The sequence below is a fragment of the Podospora bellae-mahoneyi genome (assembly GCF_035222275.1).
Source record: "Podospora bellae-mahoneyi strain CBS 112042 chromosome 1 map unlocalized CBS112042p_1, whole genome shotgun sequence".
In the NCBI taxonomy this organism is placed as follows: Eukaryota; Fungi; Ascomycota; class Sordariomycetes; order Sordariales; family Podosporaceae; genus Podospora; species Podospora bellae-mahoneyi.
Genome location: NW_026946359.1, coordinates 3231793 through 3252854, shown reverse-complemented (window position 1 = coordinate 3252854; position 21062 = coordinate 3231793). Strand labels below are relative to the sequence as shown.

At 53.0% G+C, this 21062-nt stretch overlaps 7 protein-coding genes across 7 annotated transcripts; 3 read left to right on the top strand and 4 right to left on the bottom strand.

Moving 5' to 3' along the window:
• Positions 1 to 394: 394 nt before the first annotated feature.
• QC761_109980 (uncharacterized protein) lies at positions 395 to 1890 on the bottom strand. Its single transcript, XM_062874288.1, has 2 exons — positions 696 to 1890; positions 395 to 628 (listed from the first exon to the last, which is right to left on the bottom strand). Exons 1-2 carry the CDS (start codon positions 1630 to 1632, stop codon positions 483 to 485), a joined length of 1083 nt encoding a protein of 360 aa, XP_062737405.1. The 5' UTR covers positions 1633 to 1890; the 3' UTR covers positions 395 to 482.
• A 2356-nt stretch (positions 1891 to 4246) lies between these two features.
• Positions 4247 to 4426, top strand: QC761_109960 (uncharacterized protein; the record flags this gene model as incomplete). The annotated part of the gene is made up of 2 exons (XM_062874287.1): positions 4247 to 4307; positions 4365 to 4426. The coding sequence occupies 2 exons, from the start codon at positions 4247 to 4249 to the stop codon at positions 4424 to 4426; spliced, it is 123 nt and encodes a 40-aa protein (XP_062737404.1).
• A 2337-nt stretch (positions 4427 to 6763) lies between these two features.
• QC761_109950 (uncharacterized protein) lies at positions 6764 to 11135 on the bottom strand (the record flags this gene model as incomplete). The annotated part of the gene is made up of 2 exons (XM_062874286.1): positions 7445 to 11135; positions 6764 to 7392 (listed from the first exon to the last, which is right to left on the bottom strand). Exons 1-2 carry the CDS (start codon positions 10671 to 10673, stop codon positions 6764 to 6766), a joined length of 3858 nt encoding a protein of 1285 aa, XP_062737403.1. The 5' UTR covers positions 10674 to 11135.
• A 125-nt stretch (positions 11136 to 11260) lies between these two features.
• OLA1 (Obg-like ATPase) lies at positions 11261 to 13592 on the bottom strand. The gene is made up of 4 exons (XM_062874285.1): positions 13098 to 13592; positions 12914 to 12985; positions 12371 to 12856; positions 11261 to 12171 (listed from the first exon to the last, which is right to left on the bottom strand). The coding sequence occupies exons 1-4, from the start codon at positions 13170 to 13172 to the stop codon at positions 11620 to 11622; spliced, it is 1185 nt and encodes a 394-aa protein (XP_062737402.1). The 5' UTR covers positions 13173 to 13592; the 3' UTR covers positions 11261 to 11619.
• A 588-nt stretch (positions 13593 to 14180) lies between these two features.
• On the top strand, positions 14181 to 14930 carry QC761_109930 (uncharacterized protein; the record flags this gene model as incomplete). The annotated part of the gene is made up of 1 exon (XM_062874284.1): positions 14181 to 14930. One exon carries the CDS (start codon positions 14181 to 14183, stop codon positions 14928 to 14930), a length of 750 nt encoding a protein of 249 aa, XP_062737401.1.
• A 247-nt stretch (positions 14931 to 15177) lies between these two features.
• Positions 15178 to 17929, bottom strand: QC761_109920 (uncharacterized protein). Its single transcript, XM_062874283.1, has 2 exons — positions 16790 to 17929; positions 15178 to 16727 (listed from the first exon to the last, which is right to left on the bottom strand). Exons 1-2 carry the CDS (start codon positions 17007 to 17009, stop codon positions 16261 to 16263), a joined length of 687 nt encoding a protein of 228 aa, XP_062737400.1. The 5' UTR covers positions 17010 to 17929; the 3' UTR covers positions 15178 to 16260.
• A 452-nt stretch (positions 17930 to 18381) lies between these two features.
• Positions 18382 to 20041, top strand: QC761_109910 (uncharacterized protein). The gene is made up of 3 exons (XM_062874282.1): positions 18382 to 19101; positions 19169 to 19323; positions 19388 to 20041. Exons 1-3 carry the CDS (start codon positions 18996 to 18998, stop codon positions 19697 to 19699), a joined length of 573 nt encoding a protein of 190 aa, XP_062737399.1. The 5' UTR covers positions 18382 to 18995; the 3' UTR covers positions 19700 to 20041.
• Positions 20042 to 21062: the final 1021 nt, after the last annotated feature.

Genomic DNA, 21062 nt, shown 5'->3' with positions numbered 1-21062 from the left:
GTCGGTTCGCATATCCCAGAAAGAGAGCCAGCACCCCTGGGGAAATAAAAAGGGGGTGTTTTGTTTGGTGTGGATTGGTGGACTGTGATTGGTGTGTTGGAACCTTGGCCAACTATCCCCCAGACAAGCAATCCAGCTGTTGTTTGATGGGATCCCGAGCTCTCTGTTGCTGGTGCATCGTTTAGATGCCTGGATGAAGACTCGATACTCCCCCGGGCGCATAAAAAAAGAACTGGGAGCAATTTATAAGTTCAAGCAACGTTTGGCGAAAATATTCGCGAAGACGAGACTAGATCTTTCAGTGCAAAAGAAATGGTCACAAATAACCTGCATGTAAAAGCAAGCTAGAATCAACCTACCCTTTCAACCCTGCCCTAGGCTAAATGACACTGCATCACAAAAGACAATTCAATTGCAAAATGACGATGACTTGCTGCTCCAAACAAAGTAGACAACCAACTCTATTCCTCAACCAAAGAAATCTACAAAACAGACTCCCCAACCAAAGTATACACCAACCTGACCTCCTCCCTCGCGCCAATAGCATTGCCAGTAGCGTACATGAACCTCTCCACATCACCAACAGGATAAAGACGGCCAGACACGTGGTACAGCTTGATATCGGGAGCTAAATCAACATCTCCAGTCAGTAAACCACACCTAATACAAACAGTCAAAGCAGGAAGAAAACTTACCCCCTCCATCAGTAGCAACCCACTGCCAGGTAATCTCCCTCGTCTCCGTATCAACGCTCCAAATATCACTCGCGTACTTGTTCTTCCCCCCATCCACCGTCTGAGGAACCGCCCCCGGCTCAGTAGGCGCGACAAACTTGAGAGAACCATAATTATCCTCCAGCTCGACGATAGTACTAGGATGGCTATCCTTGTTAAACCCAAGCGGGCCAAACGAGGAGCTCAGTCGCAGCTGGGACCCGACAGTCTCGTTCTCGAGGAGGTTGAATTCGAATAAAGTAGGCTGCTGATTGTTGCTGTTTGTGATGGCGGGACCGTTGCTGTTGTGGATCCATCCTAGGGGGGTACCCGCGTTTTTGCGGATAGCCTCGATTTTGATCATGCGCTTGACTGGCTTGGGAGCGGGCTTGGCAGTTTCGGTGGCGATGGCGGTGGTGTGGATTGTTTCGGTTGTGGTTTCGGTGATGGTGGTTGCGTCGGTGAGGGTGACTGCATCGGCGGTGGAGGTTACGGTGCTGATGGTGGGGGGGAGGCTGAGGCAGGAGCAGGCTTGGGAGATGTACTTTTCGCCGTAGCTGGTTGGGAGCCAGGTTGGGTAGGCATTGTCACGCTTTGCGGGGGTGACGGTGACGGTGATGCTGGGAGACTCGTCGGCAGGGAGGGTGACGGTGATGGTCGTGTCGACTTCGGTGACGACCTCGGTGACGTAGCTGGTTTCGGTCACGGTGGCTACGACGGTTGGGGTGACGGTTGTTACGAGCGTGGAAACAGGAAGGCCGAGGAAGTCACGGCAGAAGTCGGAGGGGGCCGACTCGGAACGGAGGAGGTTGAGAAGCGGGTCATCGGCCGGGCAGGTCCGGAGGCAACGGGCTGCCGCGCCCGAGAGAAGGGATGCGGCTTGCAGGAGAAGGACGCCACTTCCGGTCTTGGACAGCATGTTGAAGGAGTGGCTTGGAATGATATGATCAAAAGAACGAATGGACGGCTTCGAGAAAAGCTGAAGATCAAGAAGAACAAAAGAACAGCAAAGAGACACATTGTTTTAAGGCTTCCATTGCCACTGATCCCTTGAGCGCAATCTTACTTCAAATTCTTTGCATATGCGCTATGACCCCGACAACCTGGTTCTGGGTGGTCTAGATCATAATTCTGATGGAGTTCTCTTCCATAGCGCTTTTAGCTTCGGCCAACAATGGATCGCCTGTCGGCTCCTCGCTTGAACGCCTGGGTTTCCAAATTGGGATATGGCAAGGGTGTCACCCCTGTAGCTGTACGGATAAGCTTTTTACCTTGGCTTCCATTTTGTGGGGTTTTGGAACGTTCGGTTGGTCCTCTCTTTTTATCTCCAAGCATCTGTGGGTTGTCATCAATGCTACCTTGTAGATGCTTTCCAGCTTTGTTCTTTTGAATGTTATTGAACAAGTGGTCACCGAGGTCCCTGTGATATTGGGAAGGTGTAAGACAATGTGATTATCTCTTCTTTCAGGTATTCAAAAACCAGCCATCATGCGCCATCCACCATGATATAGACAGCTCCAGCGGGTATATTCTGTAGGAGGAGCCTGCTGAAAATAGAAAAGATCGTAGGAAGATGGTTCATCATGAGCCCTTGGGCAGTCATATTCGGGTCACTAGTCGTGGTACTGTTGGCATTTCCGAACAGTCGCAGAAGATCCAGCGCTAGACTGCGCATGATGCCATAGCCAGCTTGAAGAGCATCGACCTCTCGGCAGTGAAGACCGCAGAAAAAGCTGAGCGGGAACACACCGGGCGAGGACATCATCTCGGTGATCAAGGCGCAGAGGTAGCTGAGAGCAGAGAGCGAAGAGTTGCACTCAAATGCCAGCTCGTCGTGGAGAATGAGAACTTGCGACTCGAGAGACTTGAGCAAGGTCACGAATGCATCTTCGATCATGAGAATACCGATCTGATTCTTGACCTGTGGGCTTTAGAGAGGACGAGCTCAGCCGTACGCTATCCATGTTATGCTTGCAACGTCAAGGTAAACTCACCAGTAAAATCCTTGGCAACACCTGCAAGGGTAAAGTATAAGGAAATCGTTGGCCAATTTTGACTTTCGCTGTTTTTGTAGATTTTCTCCACGCGGGTTTGGGAACAGATTGATATACTGCTCTCGAATGCTCCCAAAGCCTTCTTAACCCTGGTCGAGGGCATCATTGTGCTTCGATTCGTATTCACTCTGCTGAAGAAGGCCTTGAGAGATTCAACTACTGGCGTGTCAGTTTTTTGGTTTTGGCTTTAGGTCCTGTGGGGTTTTAGTGAAGAAAGAGAGACTTACAAGCACTTGACTGATCGAAGTAGGGAACGGCATGTCCAGCCATTGGCCGTAAGCAGGAACTCTGGACATCAAGGAACAGATGGTTACAAAGCAGTCTTAGGCCACCTGCGAGAACACCCACCAATACAGTTGTCGTTCGGCACTAGTCCGACAAGGAAAATCGATACGGCGGGCGGCAATACCACCGAGTTTATCGGCAGCTTTCAAAAGGGTTTCGCCAACTGCGCCTTCGGTCCTGGTGGGCTTGAAATGCCCCCATTGCCTTTGCGACCTCGCTGTCGAGACCGTCCCAGGACGTGGTTTCGAACGTCTCGATAGCACTCTGATCGGCGTAACGTCTTTGGAAAGTCCTCCATGCCCTCTTTGAATTTGGCGACGTAAAGCTGAAGCCTTGAAGTCCAAGGAGATGCTAGAGCTCTACATTTTTGGCAAATAAATATCGGCCGAGAAGGAACACATAACCGACCGATCAAGTCTGGTGGAGCGGGGGCAGATCTTTGTCAATTGTACCCGGCCAAGCCACATGGCAACACCGGGGTCGCAATCAGATGTTGAGACCCAACGAAGACAAGCTCCATGAAAAGGATGCCGACGTGCCTGAGAACGCTACGCGTTATGCTGAGTGGATTGGTAGCGAGGTTATGGTCGACGTTGAGCGGGCACTGCAGGCGATACCAGGTGATCCAGGAAGAATGGGCTAAGTGCCGAAGATGGGATGAGGAGCGTTCCCATCCAACCGAAGGGGATGATCTTCTGATTCTGCCAGCTAGAGTGTTTGCATTTGTCTTCGATACGAGAAAATGGGGCGCGTTTTCCTTTTCCTTTCAGTGTGCTTACATAGAGTATCTACCCTGAACTACCACTGACGAACCATTTGCCATGTAGCCTGCCTCAAAATTGGCAAAGACAACGCCGGAGAGGAGATGATGAACAAAACGCGGAGGCGGTCGGAGCCATGGGACAATTTACAGCTTCCCGATGGGCATAAACGTTTGGTGCAGTCTCTGATTGAGTCGCATTCCGATCACGAGGGACCACGCAGCCTGCATTTTGATCTTGTAAGGGACGAGGGTAAGTGTCACGCCTCGTCAATTTTGCTTGTGGTATGAAAAGTAATCAAGAGGTCGTAGGAGAGGGGGTCACCATTCTCCTACACGGGGTGCCTGGTGTTGGAAAAGCATCAACAGCCCGTAGGTAGCATCCCTCTTTACATCTACTATCTAACCACCATCCGGATTTGGGGATTGCCAACATGAATCAGAATGCGCTGCAGAAGCAGACAATCGCCCTTTGCTCCCCATTACCTGTGGTCAGTATCGGTTGTACATGTTTCATAGAGCAGAGCCAGCAGAGAGCTAACAGATGTATAGGCGATCTCGGTACTTCTCCACGTGAAGCTGAGAAGAGACTAGAACAGCTGGCCCAGCTATGAAACTGTGTTCTGCTTCTTGACGAGGCTGACATATTCTTAGCTATTTCGACAAGCAGAACGCGAAGGACTCCAAGATCGGCCCGGTTTGAAACGGTCGTCGAATCCGCAATGCGTTCCAAAGCGCTGTTACGCTGGCGGGATACCGTTCCAGTGGCGGCAGGATCAAACTCGAGAGGGAGCATTTTGAGCGGGTGTCCGAGGTGTCCCACGAGTTCAACCACTACCTCTGGAGCATCCAGTCAGAGACCGACTCGGCAAAAACCGAGAGATGGGACTACCGTATCGATGAATATTGCACCGATGAGACAATACACCTGCAATCACAGCATAATCACTCAGACAACCGCAGACCGGCAGAAGGGCCTGGGCATGTCATGTTTGGGCAGATGGGAACGGCACCCCACGTGAACACACCGGCTGGGTCGGCGGCGCCTTTCATGCACGCTGGTTTCCAACACTTTGGCCAGCAAGGGGGAGGGTTTTACAACCCTCAACCTCAACAACCCCATGCAGCAGCTTTCCCCGTGATGACCGGAGCTACAACAACAGAATCAGCAACTGGGCTATCCCATGGCGGCACCGCCCCAGCACTACGGAGCTGGCTGCGGAGGTCCAACCGCCTCAAGATCACTCGACTTCACAGGGTAATGCTGGACCACAGGGATGATCTCTTGTGGCATACTTGAGGATTTGGCTTAGGGCTGTTATTTCTAAGAAGATGGATGATCTTGCAGGTGAGTAGAATATGTTGAGTTTGCCAGAGTGTGTTTTGTTTCTTTAAACGTCGTGTCGTGGGTGACAAATAAAATACATGAAACCAATCTTTGTCGGTGGGCCAACATGTCTCTCTTGACATATGATGCGGTTTACCTGCACGTGTAAAAATTGCTGAAACTTTGTCTTTTCGAACAGTCAGGTGCCCAATATTGGCAAATATAAAGTCTTGTGTTGTTGCATGGGCATCCCAAGCCTGGTTACAATGAAGCCGTTCTGATCTTTGGCGATCACATCCAAGATCATCACAGGTGTCCGGCGACTGTCCATAACCCATGACGACTGTCCATAGCTGCTGTGTATAGCTAGCCATTGGTGCGAAAACTTTGTTCTTACGTCTTCCGAACCTGAAATTGGCTTAACTTTGAGAGAACTCCTACGGAGCCCCCTATTTATCTTACCAGTGCTCCCTCTCCACCTATTTACTCGCCCTTCATACAATGCAATAAAAGGCCTTCAAAGAAAATCAACAAGCCTTTAAACTAGCTTTAGAGTCCTTTGAATTGTTTTCAAGGCCTTTTAACTATCTTTCGAGGCTCTTAAATTATTTTTTAAAGTCCTTTAATTATCTGTTAAAGCCTATTAAATGTCCTTCCACGCTTGATACTCAAAAGAGATACTCGGGAGAGCCACCTCTTTTAGGCTTTGGCTTTTTGGGGGGGGGGCATAGGGTAAATAAGCAGGGGGCTCTGTAAAGGTTCTCTTCCTATCTTTTGCTTCAAAGCTGGAGCTTTCGCATGAACTTAGGTACTAATCCAAGGCAGCTCACTATTTTTTCCCCTCTCATATCCATCCGACAGTTTGCTCCCCCATGAAAGACCAAAAGGTATGTCTTCACGATGACGGCCGAACCATACAAACCATCCGAGATCCACGCCGCGGCGGCAGAGCACGAGGGTAAAAGGTGGAAATACCTTCGCTCGTGGGGGATTCGTCGATTTCCCAACAGCAGCCGTGGAGAAGTCCACATTGGGGGGGGGCAGGCAACATCACTCTTTCTTGTCGACGATGTCCCGACGCTGGCGGGGTGACTTGGCGGCGGACAATGTGTCCAGGGTCACGGCGCATAACCCCTTGGGCTAGGTATCCCGCTTATGTGTTGTATGATCGTGAACATCCCGAGCGAAATATCAACTGCATCGAGATGGGTAGTAACGGCGACGGTGGCGGGAAAAAAAGCAGAAGAGTAAGGGTGGTGGTGGTGTAGGTTTGGATACGTCTTGGGGAGGTTTTTTGTTTGGGAGTTGGCTGGTTGCGGTTGTCGTGCTGCTTGAGGATATAATCGTTAATGTGGTTGATTATGTGCGAAGCTCAGGGAAGGCTTGCATTGGCCATCCCTCTCTCAAAATTAATATGTGCTGAATAACCCTACACATCTATCAATACAACCCCTCTTCTCCCATTGCCTCTTCCCTACAAAACCTTACTCATAGCCAAAAGAACAGAAAAGTCGTCGGGTATCCCCCCATCCGTTTAATCCCCATCTTGTTATCCTAACCCCATCACCAAAAGCACAAAATTACACAAAAGCCACTCGCTAGGTAGGCTCTCCCCCCTCCATCGCTAACCCCCGCTCCCACTCCCCTCCCCCTCATCCAACAACCCGTCAACCAACCCAACCCTCATCCTCGGCCTAACCACCCCCTCCCCCCCCTCCTTAACCCGTCTCAACGCCCTCCTAACCCCCTCCAATCTCCCCCTCTCCTGCACCACCATCCCCCTCGCCAAATCCCTGATCGCCCTCCTCCCCAACCTCTCATGCATCTCCCTCCACCCCGCCAACTCCCCTGCCACCGTCTGCTGCGTATACCTCAGCTCCCTGCCAAGCATCTCCGCCTCCTGCTCCATCTTCCTCGCCTTCTCCTCCCTATCCTCATTCATCCTCTGCCTCGTTTCATCCAGCAGTCCCAAAGGCCATCTACTTGACCTGTTAAGCGTGTTATAGTTCCTTTCTACCTCCTTCCGAATGGCAATAATCTTTGCTATCGTCTGCGGTGGTCTCCCCAGCGCTTTGAGTATAGCTTCTATATTGCTGTACAGCGCCAGAAACGCCGAAAAAAACTGCGAAATAGGCGACGACTGCGAAGGCGCCAAGGAGCGAACGTAGGTTTCGAAGCCAGAGATGTAATTCTGCGGGAGAAAGGGGAGGGTGGCGAGCGCTTTGGAGAGGAGGGTGGAGGACTCGTAGAGATCTTTACACACTATTAGTTACCGCTGACAGTGATGGAGGCGGAAAAAACAAACCATTGACCACATTCCCAGTATTGTTCGCCCTCCTCGCCACGCTCCTCGTCGAAAAGTGCACGCTCCTCACGATATCCCTCGCGTGATCAACAAACTGCTCCACCTCCCTCAGATCCTGCACCGGTTCCAGCTCCTCATGCACCTTTTCCAACAGCGCATCCGCCTTGAGCTTGCTCCTCTCCGCCATCTGATCCAGCTGCAGATCCGGCACGAGGAAAAACTCCCACAGCATCTCGTGCGTGGAAAACGTCGGGTGGGCAAGCAACACCTTCAAAAACCAGTCCATCCTGATTTGTAAATCCTTCAGCACCGCCCTACTCGGCCGTGAAGGGATCTGCGTCGGCGATCTCAGGTCCGCCAGCGAAGGGATCCACGACGCTGGGTTTTCCATCTGCAGCAACTTGGCGAGATGCTCAAAGTCAGCCAGGGACCTCCGACAGGTCGTCACGGCATAGCTATGCTCGTCAACTGGGGCCCCCGACTTGAGCACGAAGCGGATGGTGCCGTCTTCGACAAAGAATGACCTGACCACTCCCGTAGTGCGGGAGTCGGAGCTGCCGTGGGAGAGGGAAAACAGCACAAGATCATCAATCTTATTGCGCAAGTCATCGTCTTTGGCCAACTCCACCGCCGTCAGACCTCGAAGTTCTCTTGCAGCAGTGTCGACTCTTGGGTCGCCAAACAGCGTCCTGACCATATCAAACCGGCCGTATTTACTCGCCAACATCAGCGCCGTGAATCTCTTTTCGTTTGTAGCGTTAACATCCAAATCGCACTGCTGCAGGATCTTGAGTGCCAGTTTTGGTTCGTTGACAATATGAAGAAGGGTGTTCCCCTTCTGATCAACATGGTCGTCAATGTGTAGAGGCTGGCCATCTCCCTGACACTTGGTCGCAATCTCCAGCCCTTCCTCCACCATGGTGTAGTAATTTGGGTTATCGTAGGATCGACACAAAGCAAACAATGGGGTTTGCCCGTTCTTGTCCTTTTGTCTCCAGGGGAGTAACCGGCCGATTCTACCGATTAGAAAGGGTGCGTGGAACAGATAATGCGCTGCGCTCCGCCCCCAGGTGTCCTGACGAGCGAGATACTCCTTGATCTTGTTGTCGTCTCCCGTAGAGTCGAGAATGTAATCAAGAAGTCCGTTGATGACTTCGGCATTGCCCAGCTGCACGGCCGCGCTGAACAACGTTGTTTCTTCGTTGTCCTGGTCCTCCAGAATGACCGGTGCCGTGTAGTATTGCCGAAAAGACAACAAGTATTTCAACACCTGTGGTTGCCCATGTTGAATCGCCATCATCAAAACCGACTCCCCTTTGGCGTCCTGTGTTTGAACCAGGCGCTCAATAGAAGTATCGCCTTCGATCCCACTTGTGAACGTCCCGATACTCATGGGCAACGACCGAAACGAAATCTCGGAGCCGCTGGACATACTCCTGGTGTCCATCGACACCTTCTTGATGCGTTTTGGTGGTGGTTGTTCCAGAGTTTCGGCTGATCCATTTTGAAATGGAAACACATGACCGAGCCCAGATCCGACCGAGAACCTGTCTGATGCTGCTAGAGTTGTTGACGAAGCTCCATTCGTGAAGCTCCAACCAGTTGACGATCGCCTCCGCCAGCGTGAAGACCCGTAATCGTCCTCATCTTCGATCGCATCCTCTGTTGGTTCCAAGATCTTCCTCAGCTCCGGCATATCCCCCTTCGAAACAGCATCCCACAAAGCCTTATTCCTACGACTGGCCCTCCTCAGCCCTCCAGACTCCCGGTCGAGATACGATAACACAGCCTCGAAGGTGCTAAGCGCATACCCCATCTCACCACTCTCCACATCATCGATAAAGACGAAATGTCTTATATACGCCAACCTCGCCTGGAGGTGCTTGATCTGCGCCTTGATCACCACATACAGCAACAGCGACACCAGCGTATCCGCATTTATCGTCATAGCCGGCTTCTCCGTCGCCGACCTCGGCTGTCCCTGTGTCGCCGTCCCCTCGCTAAACTGCGTCGCCGCCTTCGTCGTCGCCAGCAAAATCTCCATCATCTCCTGCGGACAACTCGCATTCGGCATTTTCCTAAACTCCTCGACCGCATTCCCCAACCGGCTCACCACCTCCCTCTTGGCCTTCATCCCCCCATCAATCGCAATCCCCAACTGCGAGATGTCAATATTGTTCATCTGCCTTATCTTGGCCTCCAGTTCCAAATCATCCTGCCTCCTCAACCCGGCAATCCTCGGAAACAGCAAATGGTGCACATTCTCGGCAATATAACGCTCGATCAACCTCTCCACCACCGGCCCCGTCAAGTCCGTCGTCGCCCCCAAGAGCGTCAACTGCTGCTTGTCCACATTCTGAAACAAATCAATCGCCGTCGTCACCGCCGTCTCCAACGAAGTCCTCATAACCTCCTCATCATCCTCCGTCAGCACATTCTCCGGCGCCGCATTCCCATTCGTACCCTCTTCCCCCGCAACCCCGACCCCCTTCCCCGGCTCCCCCTCCGGTACTGTCTTCCCCGACGGCGGCGGCGGAGGCGGCAATATCCTCTCAAAAACAATCGTAAACTCCCTAAAAAGCTTCTCCAGCCCCCCCTGCATCTGCTTAGCAATACTCGGGAAATTAACCAGCAGCTCATGAAAACTCTTGATATCCTTCTTCCTTGTCGTCTTCGTCCCCCCCTCACCCAACAACACCTTCCGCAATCCCCCCTCCGCCAGTGACGGTGACGGTGACGGTGGTGGTGGTACAGCCGGCACAATCCTAACCTCCTCCCAAGACCCCACCAAAGGCCGGTTAATAAAATAGATCAAAAACTGCCTCGGGTCCAACGTATCCGGGTACCAAAGCGTCTCATGCAGCAAGTTGGCCTGAGCCAGCGCTTTAAACCCCTTGTTGGTGTAAACCCCCCCGTCCTTGACCACCAAACTCCTCCCATTCACCGTCCCGTACATTTTCGGCTTCCCTCTCATCTCCCTTAGATTCTGCTGCTGTCCCTGACCCTGTCCATCCTTCCCCCCTTTCAAAAGCGGTATCCTCACCACATGACTCCCGAGAAACTCCTCCGACCCGATCGACGCCGTCAGCGGCGCCCCTGTTTCTGCGTCTCGCGAGTTGAGGAGCACATCCGCCAGGGGCACCAAGAGAATGTGCTGCTGCGGCGGGAGGCACTGCGCCAGCACCGGGCTCTTGAGGAAGGCGCTCAGGAAGGGGTTTAGGGGTTGCATTCATTCGACTTTTTCCCTCTCCCTCCCCTTTTTCACTGTATGGTGTTGTTGAATTCTGTTGTGTTATAAGCCACCATTGGGCGGTCGACGATGGGTAGCAGTCATGCAACTATTGCTTGGATTCTATGTCGAGGAAGCTCGTAGGTAGTAGACAACAAGAAAAACGCGGTGGTGGTGGTGGTGGGATCAGACGTGACGCAATCCCGCCAAAAGGGAAGCTCGCTCGGCAAAGGTAGGTAGGTGACGGGTTCGTTGGCAGTGTGTGTAGGTACCCAGCTCGAGTGGTACAGCGCGGGGGAAAACGGAGTCGTTTGGGTGGGTTGTCAGAGAAAAGATGTAATGATCGGGATTCGCAGAGTGATTCGCAATGTCGGGTACGGCGTCGTCAGCTTCGGGCGCATTCCACAAGAACTGTTTGGTTACTTATGTATCTGGGCCGGCGATGCTGGACGAACAGCATGGGATGGATGGATGCCGTGGTCGGTGGAACAGTGGCATCCCTGACGGCTTGGCGCTACGTACAGCAAGCAGCAGGTGGCACCAACCGCAGCGACAGCTCCCGCCCCTTGTGGCCACTCCGGCGATCTCCCAGCAAGCAAACACTCAAGTGGGGGTCACATATCAACACTCGGTCAGTCATGTTGAAGAAGTCAAGATGATCATTTCACACGTTTTTATTGTTTTTTTTTATTCTGCTCTTCTATGCTCTGCGCAATTGTTTTCAAGGCAGCAAGGCTGTGTTCCCCCAATTCTTACCACACAATGAAATGATACAGGCGACACTGAATGGCAGCTCTCAGCTCACGCATGTAGCCCCTTTTCGGACTCGCTCCTCTCAGGATCTTGCCTGAGCTTCAGTGACACAATGCCCAGGTATTTTACACGACAGGCTGCTTACTCATTTCTCATAAACTTCATATCATTAATTTTAATGTGAGCTTAGAGCTTAGCTCTTGGCGGCACCGGCCTTGAAGTGCAGGATATCACCGTCCTCGACGATGTAGTCCTTGCCCTTGGTCATGATCTTCCCCTTGGATCTGACCTCGGCTTCGTCACCGAGCTCCTTGAGGTCGGTGTACTTGAAGACGATGGCCTGGATGAAGGTCTTCTCAAAGTCAGTGTGGATAACACCAGCCGCCTGGGGCGCCTTGGTGCCGTTGCGGAGAGTCCACTGGCGAACCTCATCGGGGCCGACAGTGAAGAAGCTGCCGAGATCGAGGGCCTTGCGCATGGTGACAATGAGCTTGGGAAGAGCCGACTGGGCGCCGACCTTCTTCTCCTCCTCAGCAACCTCCTCGTCAGTCTCGAAGCGGGTCAGGCGCTCCTCGAAAGCGACGGAGATGGGGATGATGGGGTCACCAGGAGCGTTGTCCTGGATCCACTTGGCAACACCGGGAAGATACTTGTTCTTCTTGCGGATGTAGTCCTTCTCGGAAAGGTTGACAAGGTACACGACAGGCTTGGCCGTCAGGAGGAACAGGGGATTGATGACCTCGATCTGTTGACTCTATTAGCATCAACTTCCCCAAAGAAGATCATGTGTCAAGTTGGAATGTGTGATATCGTTCAGATTTAAAGTTACTCTCAGTATGCCAAAAAGACATTCGACGAGCTGGGTTTAAAGTTCGGGTCACGGACCCTTTATCATCATGGAACCACGGGAAGGAATGGATCAAAAACAAAAAGCAAGCACATACCTCCTTGGGACCCCAGGTGCCCTTGCGGACCTCCTTGCCGTCCCTGAGGTGGGCCAAGATCTTCTCGATCGTGGCCTCCTCCTCCTTCCACTGCTTCATCTGAAGACTCTGACCACCCTGGCGGGTCTTCTTCTTCTGGTTCTCGAGGGCCTTCTCAACGAACTCAATGTCCTTGAGTCTCAGCTCCTCGCTGATGATATCGAGATCACGTGTTGGGTTGACATCACCCTCGACGTGGATAATCTCGGCATCATCGAAGCAACGAACGACCTGGAAGATGGCATCGACAGCGCGAATGTGCGACAAGAAGGCATTGCCGAGACCGGCTCCTGTTGAGGCACCACGGGTCAAACCAGCGATGTCGTAGACTGTGAGGTTGGCAGGGACGCGCGACTTGGGCTTGTACTTCTCGCAAAGCCAGTCATAGCGCTCATCAGGGACGATGACGCGGGCCTCCTCTGGGTCAATGGTAGCATAGGGGAAGTTCTGCGGCTTGTATCAGCATCGCCAGTCCCTTCAGGATCGAATCCGTTCGATGCGTACTGCGGGGTTACCCAAGTTGCACTTGGTGATGGCCTGGAAGAGCGTGGACTTGCCGACGTTCGCCAACCCGACCTGATAGAAGGGAGAGAAAAGGTTAGCAAGAACTATCTATATGAGCTTAGGGAGGGAGGGAGTGGGGAGAAGGAGGGAAGGAGGGAAAAGAAAAAAAAAAAAAAGAACCCACAATACCACTCTTCAGGTTGTTACCAGGACGGCCCAAGAGGACCTTCTTCTCCTCGACGGCCTTTTTTGGGGGCATTCTGGCTGGACCTCTTTTTTTGCTGTACTGACGAGTAGAAAGGTAGATGAAAGTGCAATCAAGCACTGGCTTTTTGAAAAATGCAGAGCTAGCTGCGAGGGGTCGAAGGAGGGGTAATGGAGAAGAGAAGAATGAACTGCCAATAAGGGACGCCGTTGTGACTTGCTCGTGGGCCACCCAGGAGTGCCACGAGCCGCGCGTAGTTGAGACTTTGGATATAAAAGGAGCCCTGAAAGAGTGAACGACAAGGCTGTGCTCAAGGCAAGTTTTTGTTTTGGTTTGTTGGGCTTCCCAGCGATCGCTTGATATTCTGGTCGCCGGTTTTCTTTTTTTCTTCAATTTCTTGAAGTTTTTTGGAGTTTTAAAAGCACCAGCAACGATCAGGGCACCACAGCGCAGAAATTTCCATGAAAATGATCCATCTCAGTGGGGTTAGTCTGGCTCTGGAGAATCGATTGGCCGACCTGGGGAGCTTTTCGAGAGCGCTTGGGCCACCTCGGGACCTGACTGTGCGTTCCGGCTCTGACGGGGTGGGGCTAGCCGAGTCGCGAGCGTCAGAGTGGGGTCTTCTGGAAGGATAAGCTGCCCGCGCCCGCCGGATGCGAAAGACATCCATCCATCATCTGCAGCAGCGGTCACCTGGAAAGTGTTTCTGATGCATCACTCTTCGCACAGCACAATTGCCTTGTGTGTCTTGACTACGATTGGATCGAAACTATCTCCATCTTCATCATCACAAACCCACAAACACCTTCGGAATGCACCCCTCACAACCCCGATCCTAGTCGCGGCATCCTCGCTATCAGAAATCAGTTTGCGCAGCAGCTCTTTGTTTTGCCATTCCTCACCAACCTAGTGTGTTGCCTATCGCAGCTATCCGGACCTACACTTGCGCAGCCACATTATTGACCTCCACCACCCAAATCTTGCTCGCTTCTCAAACCTAATACCTCTTGAACCATCAACCCATCCATCCATCACAGTCACTATCATCAAAACCACCAAAAAATGCCATCCTCAACCCGCCCCCCAGCCCGCCCCTCCCACCGCTCCACCCTCTCCCTCCAAAAAACCGAAATCACCATCCACGTCTACGACCTCTTACCCCCGGGAAAACTCTCCAACACCCTCTGGGCCCTGGGAACCTCCCTCCTCCACTCAGGCGTCGTCCTCAACAACAAAGAATACGCCTACGGCGGTCACGACCGCCCCGGCCTCACAGGCGTCTACTGGACCAAACCCCTCACCCTACCCCCTGGGGGAACCTTTCGCACCGAGATCCTCCACGGTTTCACCCTGGCCACCGAAGCCGAGATTGACTCCATCATCCGGAGGGCGTCGGAGGAGTTTTTGGGCACGTCGTATAATTTGCTGACCAAGAATTGCAACCATTTCACGAGTTATCTGTGCGAGAAGTTGACGGGAAGGCCGGGGCCGGGGTGGTTGAACAGGGCGGCGAGTATTGGGGTTGCACTGCCTTGTGTTGTGCCGAGGGAGTGGATCGAGGCGCCGGATTTTGAGACGCATAATAGAGGTGGTGGTGGGGGGGGTTTGTTGGAGGGGGAGGAGAGTGGGGATGAGTACTATGGGGAGGGGAGTAGGATGCTGAGGGGGAGTGATGAGGTGCCTAGGTTGGTTGGGCAGGAGGGGAGGAGGGAGGAGGAGGAACACGGGATTACGATTAACAAGGGGAAGGGGAAGGCGAGGGATGAGGAGGGGAGGGTTTTGCCTAGGGCGGAGAGGGCTCCTACTTCTTGAGTTTGGGTTGCGCAGTCTTGGGTCTTGGGGGTTCTGAGACTACTGAGGCGTATTGTTGATTTCTGGATTTTTGCGCTGAGTTTTGCGTTGAGTTATTGTTTAGCATTGTTTCTGGCGTTACTTTGGATGGAAGGATGGGCGTTTAGGGGGTCATTTTATCTTGATACCACGGGACATATTAACCAGGCACCATTTTGGATGGGATGGCGCGCTCAGTTGGATTGAATTACATCTTATTTCTTTTCGTCGTCTGTTTCTATGGTTGGGTTCGAGTTGAACAGAGGTGTGGTGTCGGGAGACTGTATGTGCTACGCTTTCCACGCGAGACAGACAAGAGAGGGCAAGATTGGATATGACACAGCTAATCTTTGTAAGGCTGTTCACCTTTTATACTTTTTTCTCCAACCGTGTGACGTTGGCCAAGTTTTTGTTAGACTGTCTGTTTCACCCTCCCTACCTACCTCGTTGCCAAAAACTCACGGCATTGGTAACCCGACCAAGTTGTCACTCCGATATATATATATATATATATCAACCACCTCCTCACAACCCTCCCCCCTACGAAGCAAGAGCCCCCGCCTCCTCAGCAACCATTGCCATCTTTTTTCCCTCCCTCAACCCCACCCCCTTGATCCTCCCCGCCCTCACATCCTCATTAAACTCCGAAATCTGCATCGAGATCCCCTCCAGTGTGCTCGCCACAGGCGTGTACCCTATCCCCCCCTCCTCCACCCTCCTCCTGGCCTTGCTGTCATCCACCACGGAGTGAATCCCCACATTCAACACCGCAGGCTGGAGCATACTGATCGGCCCCTTTGCCTCTTTCCACCCAAACCACCTCGTCAAAAAGGGGGCTCTTGCCAAGAGCAACGACCAGAATTCCATAACGTGGGCGATAGCGTGGATGATGAGGGGCGAAGCCTCAGAGTAAGCGAACTTGGCATCGGAGAGCGTCTCGCATGCTAGGGCCATGTCACGGAAGGTGATGGGTGGTCCGGCGTCTGTTATGACGAACGGTCTCCCTGCACACGCCGGGGGGGCGGTACCAGAAGGGGATGGCAGGAGCGCGGCTTCGAACTGGAGGTGCGCCAACGAGACGTTGCGGGAGTAGACAAATGACTGGATCACCTGGGGAGTAAAGGCGATGTACTCCCCCTCCCGGAGGATGTTCCCAACCAAGGGGTCGGTCTTTTGGCCGTAGATTGCGTTTCCCGGGCGGAGGCAGCCGGTTCGGAAGTTGGCCGTGTTGGCGGAGCAGATTGCCCTCTCGGCTTCGGCTTTGGAGCGGGCGTAGTTGGCGAAGAAGTGGGAGTGGGGGCGGAGGGGGAGGTCAAAGTCGGATTCGTTGCAGAGCTGGAAGTAGCCGACGGGATGGGACTGCCAGGGCCAGGTTGGGATGAAGCGGGTGGGGGTTATACTCACTGAACCTGAAGAGGTGGCGATGAAGATGTCGCAGTTGTGGTGTTGCTTTTTGGCTGTGTTGAGGACGATGATGGCGCCGTCGCGGTTGACGCGGCTGACGCGGGAGTAGAGGAGGGGGTGACGTTCTTGGGGGCGGATCACGGCTGCGGTGTGGAAGACCGTGAGGGGGAGGTGGGAGACGGAGGGGGGGCCAGGGTTTGGAGAAGGCGGCTTCGACGGAGGGGATGGAGGTGATGTCTGTTTGGACAAAGTCGCAGGCGGAGGTCTTGGGGAGCATGTCGTCTCTGGTGATGGGGGCGAAGTCGAGGATGCGGATGCTGGAGGGGGATTGGCCTCGCTCGAGGAGCTGGAGGACGATGTCACCACCCACAAGGCCTGGGTTAGACTGTTAGCCTTTGTGTGCGATATTTTGAGGTTTTTTTTTTTGGTGAACTTACCCGAGCCGCCGACGATTATGTATCTTCTCTCTTGAGCGGGGGGCACATGTTTGAGAAAGTTGACGGGGTTTTTCTTGACATTTTCATAGGCTTCCTTCACCTGCTCTTTTGTCCAGCGCTTGGGTGAGAATTTGCGGGCTTCCTCAGGGGTTGATCTCAAGGCCGAGTTGAACCGGTAAAGCCAGAAAACGCCAAGGGCGACCAGAGCCAATATCAACATCGTGAAAGATGGTTTGGAGAGTGTGGTGGAGAGTGTCACAACAGCGAAATGGGCAGAAATTTTGGAGGCTTATCAGGATCAGAGGGGTACCAGGGCTGAAATGCACGTTGGACATCACCGCGAAGGATCGGCTCCCTGCTCCCGAGCTCGGGTTGAATTTGTTCGGCAAGGTGGCATCGCCGACAACATATTGTCAAAGAAGGCTATGAGCTATAATATTCCAACATGTACAATTTTTTGAGAATACCCACAAGCAAAACCTGATCTCTTCAGGGAACTTTGAGAAACCAATCAGGATCTGTGTCATCTCATCATGTCCCAGGTCTCGTCGCTGGCACGTTACGTCCGCGGCCAATAAGAGTTGGCATATTTCTGTGGCATTATGTAAGCCGACCTTTAGAGGAGCAGGTTGTCCGACGCGAAGGCAGCAGGAGGATGGTTACAGCGGACCGTAGTAACAGCGAGTCAACAAACATGCTGTATGGATAATCCGTTGGGCCGCAACAGACAGACAGACAGAACGCATCATGAACCGGGAGGTTGGTGTTGAATGTTGATATCCCAAGCAACGGCTAGCCACACCGTCTCTTTGTTGAAGATGTGGCTCTGATTCTCTTTGACACCGCACGGAAAGTGTGACGTGGAGAGACATGCTGGAGCGACCATTGTTCCAATTCGCGGCTGTGATTGGCCGAAAAAGCCCATGTGTTCCTGAGCAGGAAAGTGGAGGGCGGGGCCATTTTAGCGTCTTAATACTTATCGCGCGTGATCGGTCGGGTCTTGGGTTCTTGGGCTTCTCCATGCCGCTCCGCTGTGCTGGAGAAGAATTTGGAGCTTCAATATCCGAGACTTCCAGGAAGACGCAAGGTCAGAAGTTCATCTCATGTTTGATGGGAGGGATGGTTACCCTCTGTGTCTTTATGCAAGCGCTCAAGCGAAGGGGAAACAAACAAAAAGAACAGACGATAAACAGGGAAATGGTGATGAATCTTGAAAGGGCTGTTACAAGGTACCTTCTACCACACAACCTACCTAATTGATCCACACCCCCCGGCGGGAGAGCCCGCGAGTTCCTGTGAGCCTGCGTCATTCGGCATTGCGAGCTGAGGGCTCAATTTGCGCTGGCCCGCCGGCGTTTTGGTCTCAGCAAATTCTTCAAGAAAGCGTCCTCTCGGCATTTTGGAGAATTTTTAGATGCTATACTCCGTAGTGTACAGCATGTCATGTCGTGCAAAGAAGAGACCTGGATGCAATGCGGCGATAAACACTGAGTGGCACATGCACAACAAAGCCAATGCACGTCTCCCCGGATCGTCTCTCTACCTTAGCTGCGATGACTGTTCAAGGTGTCAGTGGGTGCCAGAGAGCTAGCTGGCAGGCTCCAGGACAACCAGCGCCAGGAACGACGGGAACGGTCAGCGCAGTGAGCTGTCTGCAGTAGCGCCAAGCAACACAATCGGCTTTTCCCTGCCGCTTCCACACCGGATCGGCCAATCAAGAACTCACCAGCCACAATTTTCCCACGGCCATCGTGAAGCTCTGGCACCTTCCCGCCTCTGATTTTCCCCAAAGGGTTGCTTCCCGGCGACTCCAGCGCCGAGCTCCAAAACACAGGGCAATCAAACACCATGTTTCGTCCCTTGCTCAAAATGGCGCCTGTTTCCTCCCGATCTTGCTCTCTCTCTCTCTCTCGTGCTCTTCTCTTCACTCTTCCACTTTATTACCAGGTAGTCCATTAAGCTATCCCCATACCACAACGGATACTCCATCACAACAGGAACTAGGAACCCCGCGCTCGTGGCATTACGGCACATTTTCCACCTCCCACGGGTACCCCTGCCACCGACCTCCGGATCCATCCTTGATCGTGCCTTATCTTTGCGACGCCCGCCGCATCCATCTCGCTCGATTTTGTGGAAAGCTTCCTCTCTCCCCCTCTCCGTCACAACAACACAAACCAAACCAAAAACAAGTCCAACCTTCGCCATGCGTCAATCCATCCTCCTCGCCGCCCTCTCCGCGGTCACTGGTGTTGTTTCCCAGAACCAAAACTTCACCATCGACATCACCAAGGTCGAGGCCTCCACAAGATGTATGTCGTACTGAATCTGAACCACTGTTGCATACCGAGTAGAAATGAAACTGACCGTCTGCGACAGCCGGATGGTGCACTGCCCAGTTCAACTCTTGCGGCCTACTCTGCTTCGGCTCCCTCCAAAAGAACGACTGCGAACCTTCTGACCTGACTTACGAATGCCTTTGCTCCAATGGCACCACTCCCGGTCTTGACTATTACGCCAACACCCTCCCTACTGTGAGTCTTTTTTGCTTTGACAGGACGAGCCCCGCTTGACTAGCCGCTGACCAACCTGCCCCAGTTCATCTGCGAGGAAGCCTTCAGCCAGTGCACCGCCGAGAGACAAGGTGGCAGCGCTTCCGAGCTGAGGAAGTGCACCACCGACATCAAGGACCACTGCGGTACCCTCGACCCCAATGACGCCACCCCCGGTGGCGGCAGCAGCAACGACGAGGACGAGGACGAGGCTAGCACCACTTCTCCCACCAACACCCAGGGCGCCGCTCAGACCAACCCTCCCGGCACGTCGACTTCTCAGGCTGCCGCTCCTACCAACTTTGGAAACGGCATTGCTGCCGTTGCTGCCGGTGTTTTTGCTGCTGCTCTTCTTTGAGCGTAGTAGTAATACGGGCTACACGGTGGTGAGGAGACGGGTAGTGCTGAGCGGCAGCTTATGGTGGTGAATAATACCGCGTAATGAGAGTCAATACCCTTGGTCTATGCGTCAAGAGTGTGGCGGCGGTCGATCGTGGAATCTTTTGTGGTTCTTGTATTGATTTCTCTTCCTCTGGACAGAAGAAAGGCTTTGTTTTGATTTTGCATCAGCCGGCCTATAGGGACCTTAATGTTGCATGAGAAGAATGCTAATGATCCGGCTGATGATATGTAACCAGAGAGAGAGAGAGAGAGAGAGAGAGAGAGAGAGAGAGAGAGAGAGAGAGAGAGAGAGAGAGAGAGAGAGAGAGAGAGAGAGAGAGAGAGAGAGAGAGAGAGAGAGAGAGAGCCAGAGAGAGCCAGGAGAGCGAGCACATGAAAGGGAGAAATATATCCATTTGATTTTTAGGCCCCGCGGGCAAAGCGCGCGATTGTCTGGACCCATGTTGTTGTCGATGTGTGCACCATGGTTCAAAAGGAGTAGTCGACCGAATTGGGATGTGAAAGTAGAGGCGGGCTTTGTTGGTGGGTTGTGGGTAGAGAGGATTTGACAAGAGACTGGTCTATGAAAGGGGGGAGGGGGATCTTTGTTGCCACTGATGACCAGAAAGGGGGATCACATATCCGCCTACAACCGCCCATTTTCCACAACCCTCAGGAAGCTTGGGAACGCTTGCCGTTCACCACCACCATCCCAGACTCAAGCAAACCACTTTTGTTTTATTGCCTGGAAGTCATTTCCACACCGATATCATTTATCGACATTTTATACGCGAGTTCTCCTTACTTACGCCATGTCGTTCCCCGTCATAGATTGCAACGATCGGAACTTGTCCGGGTACGCTCTCTACCTCGCGAGCAACCGCTCGACCTAAACGTGACCCTAGGCTTGGATCCCAGGGATGGCCGCATGTTTAGAATATACCGACCCTGGCGGCCGCCCCTCCTCCCCGCGCGCGATCCTGGACAGGCTTATTACCATGACAAGGTCCCCGACTGGATCGCGCGCATCCATGCGCTCGACCAAACCGGCCTTGACGGGATGAGACGGACGCTGCCGCCCGAGTTGAGTTTTCAGATTGCGAACGAGACGATGAAGATGGATAAGTGCCTGCTTGGTCACCTCCGCGCCCGGGTTTGAGATTTGCTCGCCGGGGGAAGATCGGGTGGTGCAGGAGCAGTTGAGGGTGAAGAGGGTGGATGTTTACGTTGTGACGGAGCATACTGAGATGAGGAGGGTGGCGACTGACTATGAGCATGACAAGTACGACGGGGAGAAGGATTGTCCTGTGGCTAGGGGGTCGGGGAGGTTGCTGAGGGCG

Excerpts from the sequence above, each read along its gene's own strand:
- QC761_109980 (XM_062874288.1), bottom strand. The coding sequence starts at position 1,632 with ATGCTGTCCAAGACCGGAAGTGGCGTCCTTCTCCTGCAAGCCGCATCC. Across the intron at positions 629-695 it reads GGTTGCTACTGATGGAGGGG|CTCCCGATATCAAGCTGTAC; the intron begins GTAAGTTTTCTT and ends ATGTTGATTTAG.
- OLA1 (XM_062874285.1), bottom strand. The coding sequence starts at position 13,172 with ATGCCCCCAAAAAAGGCCGTCGAGGAGAAGAAGGTCCTCTTGGGCCGT. Across the intron at positions 12,986-13,097 it reads ACAACCTGAAGAGTGGTATT|GTCGGGTTGGCGAACGTCGG; the intron begins GTGGGTTCTTTT and ends CCCTTCTATCAG. Across the intron at positions 12,172-12,370 it reads GCACCTGGGGTCCCAAGGAG|ATCGAGGTCATCAATCCCCT; the intron begins GTATGTGCTTGC and ends TAGAGTCAACAG.
- QC761_109920 (XM_062874283.1), bottom strand. The coding sequence starts at position 17,009 with ATGTTGATATTGGCTCTGGTCGCCCTTGGCGTTTTCTGGCTTTACCGG. Across the intron at positions 16,728-16,789 it reads CATAATCGTCGGCGGCTCGG|GCCTTGTGGGTGGTGACATC; the intron begins GTAAGTTCACCA and ends AGTCTAACCCAG.
- QC761_109910 (XM_062874282.1), top strand. The coding sequence starts at position 18,996 with ATGCGTCAATCCATCCTCCTCGCCGCCCTCTCCGCGGTCACTGGTGTT. Across the intron at positions 19,102-19,168 it reads GGTCGAGGCCTCCACAAGAT|CCGGATGGTGCACTGCCCAG; the intron begins GTATGTCGTACT and ends CGTCTGCGACAG. Across the intron at positions 19,324-19,387 it reads ACGCCAACACCCTCCCTACT|TTCATCTGCGAGGAAGCCTT; the intron begins GTGAGTCTTTTT and ends AACCTGCCCCAG.